The sequence below is a fragment of the Pecten maximus genome, unplaced genomic scaffold, assembly GCF_902652985.1.
Source record: "Pecten maximus unplaced genomic scaffold, xPecMax1.1, whole genome shotgun sequence".
NCBI classification, from domain to species: Eukaryota; Metazoa; Mollusca; class Bivalvia; order Pectinida; family Pectinidae; genus Pecten; species Pecten maximus.
Genome location: NW_022980079.1, coordinates 1 through 15,087, shown reverse-complemented (window position 1 = coordinate 15,087; position 15,087 = coordinate 1). Strand labels below are relative to the sequence as shown.

The 15,087-nt window shown below is 35.0% G+C and overlaps 1 protein-coding gene across 1 annotated transcript; it reads left to right on the top strand.

Moving 5' to 3' along the window:
* Positions 1–102: 102 nt before the first annotated feature.
* LOC117319399 lies at positions 103–10,427 on the top strand. Its single transcript, XM_033874211.1, has 7 exons — positions 103–352; positions 1,174–1,316; positions 3,360–3,690; positions 4,302–5,257; positions 5,428–5,455; positions 5,811–6,131; positions 6,601–10,427. Exons 4-7 carry the CDS (start codon positions 4,613–4,615, stop codon positions 6,951–6,953), a joined length of 1,347 nt encoding a protein of 448 aa, XP_033730102.1. The 5' UTR covers positions 103–352; positions 1,174–1,316; positions 3,360–3,690; positions 4,302–4,612; the 3' UTR covers positions 6,954–10,427.
* The last annotated feature ends 4,660 nt before the right edge of the window (positions 10,428–15,087 follow it).

Genomic DNA, 15,087 nt, shown 5'->3' with positions numbered 1-15,087 from the left:
CATTAACTGTCAAATATTAGTAAACTGCAGTGATATAAATCAAACAAAAAGAGGAATTAGAAAAGAATATACTGAAACAATATTTGTTTGTTTTTGATAGAGTTCGCAGATAAAGCAGTGGGGTCAACTAGTTCATCGGATAAGTCTAAATACAATCCAGAGAGAAGAAATGAGGCTTCAGCTGTTCGGGGAGCTTCACGTAATTACGGTTCCGATGACGCGTTTCTGTCGTTGTGGGATATGGGAGGACATGGGTCATTTCAGGCTTCACACAATGTCTTCCTCTCTGCGCACGGTGTATACCTATTAGTCTTCAGACTCACAGATTTTCTCAGAGACAAGCTGGAAACTGGTAGGTGTATATAAGGCATTTGTTGTGATTAGATAATTAGAATTGCTATCAAATGACATACTCTATATTTTCAATCCGCCATGATAACATTTGATAATAAAAATAACACTATGAAGACGTAAGTAATTCTTTTTCTATGATTTTTATAGTGACACAAAACAGTGGTCGCTAAGAGATATGCGTTTATATTGTTTGTTCCACTGATTGTCTGTTGTCCTATTTTATGTGATATGATATAGCGACTATTATATGTATCTTACTACTCAGACGAGCTATATTAATTTTGAGAAACATAAGCCATGTCAGTTGGAGGGACTGCGACAATACAATGAACTCTACAATAATCTTGATAAAGTTTGTTGTATATTGGTATGCAATAACTCATGATAAAAAGATTGTTAAGAATGGTATGGACAACATATATGAACGCTAATACACAACTGTTATCTATCTCTCAAATTACTCTTTTATACTTTATTTCTTACGGATTATCGAAAAAAAAACACCTGTGGGTAATGATTTCGATCTGCCTACAAATGATAACACTTTTCGTTTCTTTTTTTCTTTAAAAAAATGTTCATAAGGTGAAATAGAATGAATATGCCATTAGCGGCGATCGAAGAAAAATATGCAAAGAAACCTACATGAAATCACTGACATATATTTCTGATCGACTAATGAAATGAATTAGATTGATTGTGTACATTGTATTTATGTATGTAAATGATACATTTTTTTCTTGCATTTTTTAACTTGTAGCGATATGGTTATGTTTTGTTATAAGATATGCTATTGTCATTGCCTTAACTGTCTTAATATAGATCGACTGAAGAGGTGGATCCGATTGATTGGCACATTTTCCAAAGACGAATTAACTGCTCCAAACCTCCGTTCAAAAAGGATACAAGCACCTCCGATTATCTTTGTCGGTACATTCCTTGATGAGCTAAAGAAAGAATACAATGTAAGTTATGTCCTTAATAGCGAGAGATAATAGGCGATAATAGTAACATTAAACAAAGACAATGGATCAGAAGTGTAGCCCATCAATTTCCTTTAATAACCCTCGACCGTCCCATGTTGAAATAGACATATAGACTATGGTTACATTTAGTCTAAAACAAAACAAGTTCCGGAAATAATGAAATGTATATTTATTAATCGTTCCATATAACCATTGATACTTACACAAAACAGAAAAACGCACATTTCTTCATATATCGTCTTAAGATTCTTCACATACATTCGCTAGAAATATCTAAATAACACCTGATACTTGGTATTTTTACCGGAAAATTTCTCAGTGATACCAAACGTCAGTTTGACAAACTCTATGGCGGTTATAGCAAACATTGTGGTAACACTTAGCGGCAAGACCATGTGCTCTACTGTGTTGTTCATCTTTAAAAGTTCCATTAAAAGCTATGGTCATTTAAAGACGGACTCCCCTGAGTGTGAAATACATACATGAGTGTATTTATTGTGGGAGGCTGCGGAATGTCCATTTTGTCTCCAGGCGATAAAGTGGAATTCACAGAAGCATACTGGCGAATCATACCCAGTAGTACTCCCCATACTACTCTTGGATAAAGTAGTTTTTACCTTCAAAATGCGTATTTATGACTTTTGGTTAAATGTTATTAAAATTATTCTACTTGAATATTGGAAAATATCAAGGATAAGCTGTAGACTCTGAAACTACTGTTGTAAATTTACATGAACAAGGAATGTATCTTATATTTTATCTTGACCAAAAATGAACGGTTATTGAGGGGATGCCAAAAAATGCCCCTTACCACCTCAGGTCCTTTACAGCCAATGCGCGAATCAACAGTTTTGTAAAATGACGGCCGTCTTTTATGTCCTATGTACATATGCTGTTCAGTTACAGTTCTACATTGTCAGCTAAACACGTCCTGATGTTGAGTTGACATGCCGTGATGTTGGATTAATATGTCATTATGTTTGGTTAATGTCATTATGTTGGGATAACGTTAAATAAGTATGTAATTGTGTTGAGTTGACATATGATAGTTATAGTTGACATGTCAATATATAGCGTTGATATACCATTATGTTGACAAAACATCTCAGCATAATGACATATCAATCCAACATAATAGCATATCAACTCAACGCCCTTAATACTTAATACTTAGGACTTAATACTCGAAGACCTTTGGTTTATCTTGAGAGTGAAACTGCCTTATTAATGAAAAAAATATAACTGTTACTACTTGATTTCCGGTAAGTTTACTTTTGATGAAGTTCACTTTATTTAAATGAAGGAATGCCCCTTTAATATATATATCACGTCAATATCGAGTCGGCTTTCACTGCGCAATTGAAACGTTCTGTCTAAAAACACCGATTTGGTATAAGCGGTATAAGCTGCGGGTATTTCTGGCTAGGCGAATGGGTGCGGTAGATAGTGAGTTCGAGGCCTGGTCAAGGCACGAGTCATAAAGTTGTCTCCCTTTGTCAATTGTGTCACTATGTTATATATCAAATAATTAGCACATTCTATCATATGCAGTATGTGATCCGAAGATAAAGATTTGAAGTTTCTGTCGTAGTTATACTCGATGAATATTCGTACAATGTAATATGTGTACAATTTACATATATTTATGTAAATACATTGCGACCAAGGTATTCATATCATCTAATAGACGACTTCCACTATGATCGTGTCAGGATATCCAGCCGACTATCACTGTGCCATTAAAACGGTCATTTTAAGATCGACGATGTGGTGCCGTGGTATAAGCTGCGGGTATTTCTGGCTAGGCGATTGGGGTCCGTCGGTCGAGTTAGTTGCCCGGTACATGCCTTGACAACCTAGACAATTATAATCAAAATATTTATCTAAACGCCTTTAATATATTAACTTATACTGAAATTTTCTATTCCGTTTTATATTCTAAAGCGGTTTTGCTCAAAATGATAATATCGATGCGGTGAATATTGTGACATGATGTGACACTGTCTCAATCACTATATGCAGGACTACAACAAACAAATAGCAGACATAAACAGGAGCATCACGAAATTTCCAGAGCTGTCAAGTCTCCATTTCGTGAGGTTCTGTACAGTTGATAACAGCCTCGGCAATGATCATAGAGAACTTCACATATTGCGAGGCTTCATCACAGAGGCTGCTGAGCATCAGGATCAATGGGAAAGAGAACTTCCTACTACGTGGTTAAAGTTAGAATTGGATCTGTATCAAGCTAGGGAAAGGGAACAAAGATACTGACACTGGAGGAGGTTGTAAACATGAACAAAACATCGCTGGCCCCATTGAAGGATGAAGATGAGATCAAACTTGCCCTAGAGTGAGTATATCTACACTGTCTACACTTATGTAGTGTGTGTTCGTATTAACACTTTATTAACGATTTCTCAAAATTCTTTTCATTTCTGCTGGCTTTCAGGGAAGTATTTGCTTTCATAGTTGTACAATTTCTTTAGGGGGTTTCCTTTACGACCTGTGTACCATGAGCTTAGCTTAATGTTATTAATTACATATGGAAATTTCTAATAAGATGTATTCGCATCACAGTTTGGAAACGTATTGCTATGATTTCGATGGAAAAGGAAGCAAGTATCTCTACCATTTATATAATCGTTGATATCATAGGAGTTGTTTACTTGTATATTTTACAAATCATAACACGATGTTGAGAAAGAAAGTTTAAATCGACAGAACAATTTGGAAATAAGTATTCTTATAGCTTCAGCTTGCGGAATGTATTTAACGTCAATTTTATTAAAACTGCTTCTTATACTTATTGCGACACAATTAACGATACGACATTATAGTATCAAACTGTCCAATAACTATTATATAGACGAATAAAATGATTGATGCATTATGAAAATTATTATATTGTCTTTTCATTTAGATAAGTATTTAACGTACAAAGATAAAATTTCATTTGTTCAGGTACCTTCACAGCATCAGGTCTGTGATATATTTCCGGGAATCTGACTACGTCATCAATGACCCACAATGGCTCGCTGATTTCTTCAGTATCCTGATTACCGATGACTACTTTCTCCCAAGCTATGACCCACTGCTCAACCGAGACTTGGATTTGTACAAAACCAAGGGCGAGTTAACTCAGAAGTTGATCAAAGGTCTCCTCTGTTTGAAGAAGAATGAAGCTTTTGCTCCCTTCAAGTCCATTCTCCTCGCTCTGATGGAAAAGTTTGGACTGATAGTGAAAATACTGCTGTCGGAAAACGCCACAGAAAATGCACAATTCAGTGAGACGTATACCGTTCCAAGCAAACTTTCGGAGCTTCAAAATATCGACGGGATTACCGATGAGGTTAATGCACTTAAGCACAGAAATCTTGCTGTCTCTAAAACGTTATGTTTCGTGTTTGGTGACATTTATGTACCATACGAACTGTTCCACAGAATATTTGCCGAGATCCTTAGGACGTATAGAGCAACTTCATTGTCAGCACGAAGCTTGGAGGAAGCTGCTGAAGGTGGCGAGTCGACGGCAGAGACTACAGGATTGTCTCTATATGGATTTTGGGTGTTTTGAGGTCAACGACATTTGCAGAATAATATTGTCCATGCACGCAGAGAGGTCAACCATTGCCGTGACAGTGTTCAGTCCCACAGAATCTCGGCTTCCGGCAGATTCTGGAAAATACGTGCGGCTCTCAATCGAGCGTATTCTTCGGGAAACATTGCAAATGAGTAATCAAGAACACTTTCATTACTCACACCAACTACACTGCAACTTTCATCTGAGCCCATACGACACCCCAGTACAGCTGTACGGCATCATCCACTCAGAAAGAGGCGTGTGCTGTAAAGGTGGGGAATGTCAAGGGCAACATCGTCTGTCAAGAGATGATATCGAGTATTGGGGCATCACAGAGGTAATGTACAGGTGTTTATGTATCGCTAGATGTTTGTAACATGTTCAGAAATCTACCAATCGACTTTAATATAAATTAAACATTCAATCAATGGCCCTTTGCCAATACTTGACTGGATACATTGATAAAGTACGTTTCAAAATTATAATACGGTACCTTATTATTTATAGGTGTCTACAAGGACTGCTACCCTGGCAGGTAAGGATATTTTTATTAAGCCTGTCACCAAACCTGGATGAAAATCCAAATCATCTTGATATTTGTTTTTAATTTTTTTTTTCCATATTTTAGTAAGTAATGCTAATGAAAACTCAAGATAGATAAATAGGGTATTGAGCTTGGATTCTACTCTTAGTTATAGCAGCATACGCATCAATACATAACATCATCATATAAAAAAGTTGTTTTTTCGACAGATTTTGAAAAATCATTATTATAGATGAGTTTGGTCAAAAATTGTAAAATGTAATTTCCCGTATATGTGTTCGTTAAGTAACACAACAGTGTGCAACATTATCTGTTTTGGAAGAATGTTCCGTCTATAATGTTTCAGGTACAGCGTTAGTCGATAAAAATATTCCAGAAAGAAGACCAACACCCCGGGAACTTGGTCGTCTGTCAAGTATAGTTGATGCGTCCTCCTGTGAGATGTTGTTTATTGAGCTAGGCATTTCTAGTCTAGAAATCAAAAATATCAAGGAGGAGTCATCGAGATTGGCGGCAATCACCCAGATCACCAAGATGTTTTTAAGATGGACAAACGCCTACCCAAATCAAACGTTCCAAGACATCGCAAATGCTATGACAAATGTTAACATGGCAACTGACCGCATTCCTGAAGTGATCGAAGTAAACGAAGAGTCATCCTGTCGAGGTTAGTTACGTTTATTTGGTTCAAGCACTACCTGTCATCCAAAGCCATCTATGTTCATGTATAGGACATACTTTGTTTGCAACACGATTAAGTTGTTACTTTAAGTAATATTTTTAAGCATTTCTAATTTTTAAGTATAACTTGAGCTACCGCATTGAAAACAATGTATCATTTACTTTATTTGGCTAATTAGTTTCGGGTACATATTTCATGTAGATGAAACCTATATGATTTTATCAGTGTTTTATAAACTATATCGTCTATGTCCTTAATGCATATTATAATTAAGATGTTGTGCAATAAGAAGACTTATTTTTAACATAATTCTTTGTAATAATAAGACTTATTTTTACCATAGTTCTATTTAGACTCTTGAAACCAGGATTATTAGACTACTATACACCTTTTTCGATACACATGAACGGTTTCACGAGTCTAACATAATATTTAAAAGAAACATTATTCGCAGGTATTGTTCCAAATGAAGTATGGAGCAGAGCACCATCTGATGATGAAATAACAGAAATCGTAGACAACATTGACAAAGCGTTCTTCAACCTGTGTCTTGAGCTTGGGTTGTCGCCTCCAGTTATCGATCAACACGTTCTTTGCCATCCTGTCAACTTCCAGGACAGAATGGGTGCCCTCCTTCGATGTTGGATAAAGAAATTCCAACGACAGGCAACTATAGGCAGGTTGCTGACAGCGATGGAAGTGTGTCAGATGGACTGGCATACAACGGCACAAATATGGTCAAGATGCCAGGAGAAGCCCACTACACATCACCGAAGACGGCACAGATTAAAGTGTTCAATTGTTTAAATGAAGAACACATTGAAAATTCTCGGATTATCAAAGCAATTCTGAGGAGTTAAAATGTATTTTTTTTTTGTTAATGAGGAATATCATTACCATGTTAATGATAATTCTACCAGGAGAACCGCAAAGCATATGAATTTTATGTTTGTACTGTGTACAACAAACATAATGTTTTATACCAGAACTGTAAATTTTTATCATTATCAATGGCAATATTAATTTTTAGTTACTAATGACATATGTGTGCAGTATGCGTTGACAAGATGGGGCCAAAGGATTATAAATACATCTCCGCCTGGGCTTCCTACCCTCCGTCTGTCTGTCCACCTGACTTTGTAAAACCCTCTCCTTCCATATTTTGCTGGGTCTAATTCATGCCGTTGTACATGGCTTAAATGATGGTCTTTGATACCGTAAAGCATGGAGTCAATCAACTCTATCAACATGAAAATGAGACCCCTTTTGGAAATTAACATAACTTAGGGTTGAATGATTCTGTACAAAAAAAGGACTGCTTATCTTGACAGTTGAACATAATATATTAACGCTGAAAGTGGAATTTCGTTTTATTGGAACTTATAATTACATTACCAGTGAAGCCTTGGAACTATTGATTCCCGGTCCCTCGTACATCTGACCGTTCGTCTATCTGCTATTCCTTATAAATCTGTGAAGCTAATTACTTCCTCCACAATTTTGCGCGAGATGACTTTTAGATTTTTGCAACACAGTTTCTGTTCGACGGATGTGAGTATGCCTTTAACATAGTTCAATTACATTATGAAGATGTGAAAAGAAGTGATATGCTTATCATCCCATTATAAAATGATAAAAATGTAATAGATTAAGCAAGCAGAGAATTTTTGAATAATTCTAATAATTTCATTTATTTCAATGATGTACTGTCCATTTTGTGTATAGAAGAAATATATTGTGTTATTTTTGCTGTTATAAACAAGCGGGATTTTAAGCATCTGAAAAGTTTGCTGTCAGCGTGGTGTAATTTACGACGCAATTAAAGGATACCATTATATACCGATTAATTGCTTACTGCAGTTCACCTTCCCTATTACAAATCACGACCTTATACAAATCTGAGTCTCTGCCAAAATGATAAACCATGCTCAATCAGAATTTCTACGTGTCTAATTACCATTTCTATTTTATTATAACATTTTACGCATTTGTAAGTGTTAGGTTGATGAAAGGAATGCCTATTTTTCAATTGCAGAGATTATTGTAATTTAACTTATTATGTATATAAAATTAGTAAAAAAAAATTGTCATTAGTCAATTTTAAATAACTAGAGTGGAATATCTTTCGTTCCTATTTCATGATAATTATGTTAATTACAAACACATGTTTGGAAGATTTTACAAAACCATTCATAATTTATTTGGAATTTACCCATCAAGCAATGTTTGGTAAAAACAAAACCTTGTTCACGTAGTATATATAAATAATAATTATACATTCTGTTTAATGAAGGCGTTTTAAGTTGTTTGTTTAATATAATGTTGTTGATATTCCGAATCACAATAGGCTTTAGCAGATTATCTATTTCCGGGGTTATTTGATTAGTGTAAACAGCAAGATCAAGGATCGCTTGACAACACTGCAAAGAAATTAAAATCGTGAAAGAAAGAAATAGTCACCCTTCTCCACCCCTTCCATATCTGAGTTCACCTTAGGTTTCAAAGTTGTTATTTCTATGAAGTTGTTTCAGTAAAAATGTCTATATTTAACATCTAATTCTCATGAATTAATTGCATCTCAAGATAACTGCCTTATATATTGTTTGTTATGAAATATATAATTAAGCTATGAGTGTTTGCCTTTTTATAGTAAAGATCACCCATCTGTTTGCCTTTATACAAAATTAAGTTGAAATAAAATAACACATCTCTCTGTTAATTTGGCACATATTAATAAGTATTGACGTAGTTAGCCCGATCCCAAAGATATCACGCGGGTTTAATTTCAATGTTTTATTAATTTCGTTTCTTATTCGAGTCACTCATTGCTTATGATTCTTATTTTCAGTGTTAATTATTTTTTATTGTAATTACATCCATATCGTGTAAAAGTTAGTTGTTATACTGATTGATATTGTATAGTAATAAAATAAAAAATAACAAAAAAAAACCACACTTAATATTGACTTCTTTACTACTGAAATGAATATTATATAGCATATCAGGTTGTCTGATTTACTTATTGGTGTCAAAATACCCATACGCTTTTATAAATATAAATAAATACGGCTGGATCAAGGAATTATCTTTATATAAATACGTACGTTTAATGAATATTTACCTGAATATGTTTGAAGTAATCACAATATTGTTTTTAGAAATGGTTATGGAAATGTTTATTATTGCTTCATATGTATAGTTAACATAAGGAGGAGGTGATTGGTCGAGAGATGCACAGCTTTGCTTTTATTTGTAGCAGGTTTACTGGAGTCAGATGTCCGAGGCCGCTGATAAGATTAACGAATCAAAGTGTGTGTATATTATATGATTATTAGTAATTAGATAATCTACACTGGAAGCCGAATTTATTTCAAACCACCTCCCCAACAATCCACCTTCTAATGCTTACTTGTTTTCTGGCTTATGATGATCAATGCTATATCATCTGAAATTTATGTTTGCAAATGTATATGTAAATGTATGTATACCATGATGCGGATTTGCTATCATGAACGATATTGATGTATTTTGTTTACTCTATGCCATCGAAGTTTTTTTTTTTCATTACATCGTTTTATTATATGATCATATCTTTCACATTCTTCGGTTGGCTAACAAAGTGTCACGTGATTCCAGATAAAAGTCTTATTGACCGGCTGTGAAAAGCAAAGCTGGTAAATATGCTTGTTAACTGGGTGTTTCTAAAAATGGGTTATTTATTAGATGGTTCCCCTTGGTATTTTCTACATTGTAAAATATCTTTAAGGTTTTTAAAAATTACTGGAAATAACGGTGACTATTACAATATTAGCTATCACAAGAAATAATGTAATCTTGTACATTTGTGTACATGGTTCTATTAACCTAAATGTGATATAAACGTAATTATATTTTCTGTTTTTCTTAACTTTATAATTTCACACATTACGAAATTCTGCCTTTGTGCGACATCTTTATCTTATAAACATAATTTATCTTATTGAAATATATTGTTGAAGTCAATGCAGTAATAAATTCTGATGTTTGAAAGCCATCGTTATCTTTATTCTTAAACTATACCCTTGGATTAATCAAACATGGTTGTCCTACTAAAATACAACGTTTTATTACTTCACGATCCATATAATTCCAGCCTTGATAAGGAGATACTGTTCTTTAGTAAACATTAATAGATAAAGAACATCTTACATTTTGTTATAATTACCTATGTGAAAAAGTGTACTTTATATCTGTACTTGTGTGAAAAAGAAATATAATGGCAATAAAGTTGTATCAACTGAATGTTGTTTTCTTTGGGTTTTTAATCTCTTAAAAAACAACACTAACCAAAAACATTAATTTCATGAACTATTGCTGGAATTCAGGTCAGCAGTTGAGACATGTAGTCATTCCAGTAAGAAATATGATGCTAAAGGATAGATTTTGGGATGTTTTGTAACACTAACGAATACAACTATAAATACACTGTATATTCATTTGACCAAAACAAATGTTTGGTTTGGTTCGTTTTGTGTAACGTGCTACAGCCAAGGTCATTGGAGGACGTGCCAGGTTTTGAAGGACGAGGAAAGGCGGAGTACCATGAGAAAAATCACCGGTCAACGGTCAGTACCTGTCAACTTAAGATATCGAACTCGCAGCCAAGAGGTGGAGGGCCAGTGATAAAGTCGGGACACCGAATCGTTGACAGTAGAACCCCCCGAATTGTTGACCGTGGAACATCCCCGTATTGTCGACCTTAGAACATACCAGTATTGTTGATCGTAGAACATCTCTGTATTGTTGACCGTAGAATATCTCTGTATTGTTGAACGTAGATCATTCCCGTATTGTCGACCGTAGAAAATGTCCGTATTGATTATCGTACAACATCCCCCTGTTGGTGACCGTAGAACGTCCCAGTATTATTGACCGTAAACCATTCCCGTATTGTTGACCGTAATACATCCCCAGTAGTGTTGACCGTAGAACATCCCAGTATTGTTGACCGTAGAACAGCCCCGTATTGTTGACCGTTGAACATCCCAGTATTGTTGACTATATAACATCATTGTTGACCGTTTAACATCCCCGTATTGTTGACCGTTGAACATCCCAGTATTGTTGACTATATAACATCATTGTTGATCGTTGAACATCCCCGTATTGTTGACCGTTGAACATCCCAGTATTGTTGACTATATAACATCATTGTTGATCGTTGAACATCCCCTTATTGTTGATCGTTGAACATCCCCGTATTCTTGACCGTAGAACATCCCTACATCAATGACCGTCGAGAGACTAGTAACTTCAGAATTAAGTGTTAGTATTAGATGTCAACAGACAGATATATTTTATACTCAATCCTTTGAGATTGCTTGGTGGTTAGACCTGCTGTTGAAATTAAGTCCCCGAGGTGTGCCACTTCCCTGTATTCCATGTTTGAATTATTACGCATAGTGACATATATATGCACTCATATATTTCAGTCGAAACAAAGTGTTTTGATAATTATATCGATATGTAAATACGTTTTCTTATCAACAATTAAGGATTGGGACTAGAACTTCAATTGTTTGCTTTATGTCCTAAATTGATTCCAAATGGGTGACAGAAGGCACTGGGCATATGTGTTTGTTTTATTTTGAAAAAGCTTCAATAGACCACATTTGAAAGAAATAATACAAAGTGTATTATTAGCACTTCAAAACACCACTTAACACCGTGTAATTTTTATCATCTGTCTCAATAGTTTGATCGGAAGGTTAGTTTATAACTGTGCTGGATTACATTGACATTGTGGCGTAGTTTTTGTCGTTGTTTGTTTTTCTTTTTTAAATATCACATCGCAAAAATATGCAACAATATATATTTCTACTAGAAGAGTTACCTCCCTTGGCCCAGCGTTGCTGTTATGTTTTATCCCAGGACTTTGAAATGAAAAGCAGACGTGCCTCCGAGCGGGAAAGTTCTTGTTTATGAAATGGGTTTAGTTAAAACAAAAAAACAAAAAAAAAAACAAGCCATATAATCAGTTTTATTGACAGAATTAAAGTTTTCGGTCTATTGATTTCTTCCAGGTGATGATTACGTCCCCGATTGGTTGAGCACTTCCGCTGATAATTGTCTTATTTTGTACACAGTTGCTGCTTCTGATTAGCACTATAGGCTAAATCAGTCTCCATTCCCATTCAATCAAGAACGTCTATCGTATATTGAAATAGACAACCCTCTGTAAAATTGACAGGTTACTGTAAGAGTGTGCTGCTATTTCATATAGATTGATTAATGAATGGCCAGCGAAATGCAACTCGAGACAGTTTTTTTTCTATTTACCACCCGAGTTTCAGCTATTCAAACATAGGTACATCATCACGCTAACTACAACCTAGGTATGTGTAGTATTCATATGTTAATCTTTGGGGTCGTTTTACATGTGAAACTGAATACCTCGTAATCTAACTGTATAGAATGTCAAATTAACTTGTATTAAATTATCTAAACCCATCTTCAAATAAATGTGAATGAGCAAACCTTTAATATGCCAATCTTCAAATAAACAGAATTGATTCTCACATTAAAATAAAACCAATTTATCAAAACCTATATTGAATTAATTCATTACATTTGTACATTTTAATATCACCGAAGAAAACTTTTAAGTATTTTTACCTAGTCACAACTTACTTCCGCCTCGTATAACTACATAGAGTCGTTTTATAATAATCATCAGATGTGTTTATATTGATTGAAGCTGTGGGCGATTAAAATAGATATGTTCAATTGACCGAGTTTATTACAAGATGCAATTAAATTAGAATTCGGACCTGAAAATCAACCCCGAATAAGCACTTGTTGTAATGAAAAGATTTGTGCAGTTTGAGTTTGATCGGTACAAGGGAACTTCCGATTTCAAACATTTACTATCATGGACCGTGCATGTTGTAAGAGTTGGAAGTAAAATTTACCAATATTTTAATCTTCTATGGATAATTCGTCCTCTTCTCAGCTGTTTTCTTTAACCGGAGGGTCCGTATCAACCAAGTTCACTGTCATATCAAGGATGTCATTATTTGTTAAAATATAAGGTGTTTTAGTAAGGTGAGAGTAATTTCAAATGAACAAATATCCTGACCACTGATATTTTGAAGCATTCTTTCAGAAAATTTGAATTCAAAGGTTTGAATAAGTACAATTAAACCTATTTTAAAGTACATTACACACTTCGCATAGTAAATGGTAAAATGCTCGTGTCTAATTTATATACCACCGTGAATACTGGATACTGTAAACGAACATCCTTTCTATATATTTCGCTTCAATCTTGATGTTGTTTTCAGTAAATTCTTCTATTCTGAACGACACGATAATCCGTATCTCCCCGTGTACACTATGTACTGTACTTGTTTTTAGCATACGCTTTGAATGTTTTTGGGTTTTTTTTTATGATAAAGTAAAACGATTTCCTAGACAGTTGGTCAGAGAATGTTAACAATTGCGCTCCAGTATGACTTTGCACTTCGATCCTAAATATATGTATACACGGAGAAAATCACACAGCAAAGAAAATTCCCGATGTCCAAACTAAAACCACCGGACTCGGATGGTTAAACTACGTACAGTAATATAGTACTTTTTCGTCGCCGAATTCAATTCCAAACTTGAGGACAAGCATGTCTCATTAGATTTATGATTATCTCACCACTGAACAAACAAACCATGATTACCAGGGTCAGTATCATCTCTATGGCATTTGCAGTTTACGTCATAAACCGCCTGTCACATATTATATATTTGTTGAGAGGCGGACAGTTTACCAACTCGACGGTAATTTTGTTATAATCATCATGAGGTTACATTTATGTTGAAAAAACATACCCCAAGAAACAGATTCCTGACAGGTTCCCCGATAGCAATCGAACCCGAGTCCTCGGCGTGATGATCATTGGCTTCTGAGCCAAAAAAGCATGCTGTGTCAGCCGAGTGACAGAGAGCTTTGAACGATATGTACAAACAACGCCGACCTGTTACTTTTACATAATGAGACGATATGTGTAAAAGGTCTGGCGTCAGACACCAGTGTATTTTGTAACAGGAGAGGAGAAAATGTAGCGACTAGACCGGGGTTCGAACCCGGGATCTCCGAACACTAGCGGGATGCGCTACCTGGTCACCGATGATCGACCCAGTCTAGTCTCTCTACACTTGTATATAGTCCTTCACGCAGGAAACTTAAAATGATACTGTGCCATCTTCATTTATCTTCATAAAGTTTCATGCTGTGTGTCGTAGGTCATACTGTTTATGATAATGAAGAAATAAAACAAGGCAGAATTTTTTTTTAGACATTAGTATCAACAATCAATATAACGAACAATAGAAAGATGACACGAACCGGAAGTGTTATTACAACAGGAAATTGGCAGTTGGATGCATGCTGGGCACTTACTGTGATCTTCTCCGAGTCTTCGTGCTCTATGTCTTCAGAAACTACCGCACACCAATAAAAAGCAGAATACACAAGGATTGTGATGAATATTTATTAATAGATGTGGACCGTACAATGAATGACAGGTGATAATCGTACAGGTGTTTGTATAAATCGGCCATACTTACACATACATACCTTTCGGCTCTCTTCTTTTCGTCAATAAACAAATTATTGTAGAAAATAGTATAGGAAAGATATGAAATAGACAAGACAAACAATAACGAGATGTGTACATGTGTCCGTTACACGTAAACAAACGTATTGATTCCCGTGAGAAATCATAGCTAGGATTTTTTTTACCATAGCTACACCTGTATTTGTCTTCTACTTAATACAGTTTAAAGTATGGATGGTTATTTCCAAACTCGTCAATGCTAAAAGATGAGGTGATTTGTGTTTGCTAAATTGTAACAATTCATTACCTTTTTTTTGTGTTTTCTCTAAATTGTTCATTTTACATTAACATTG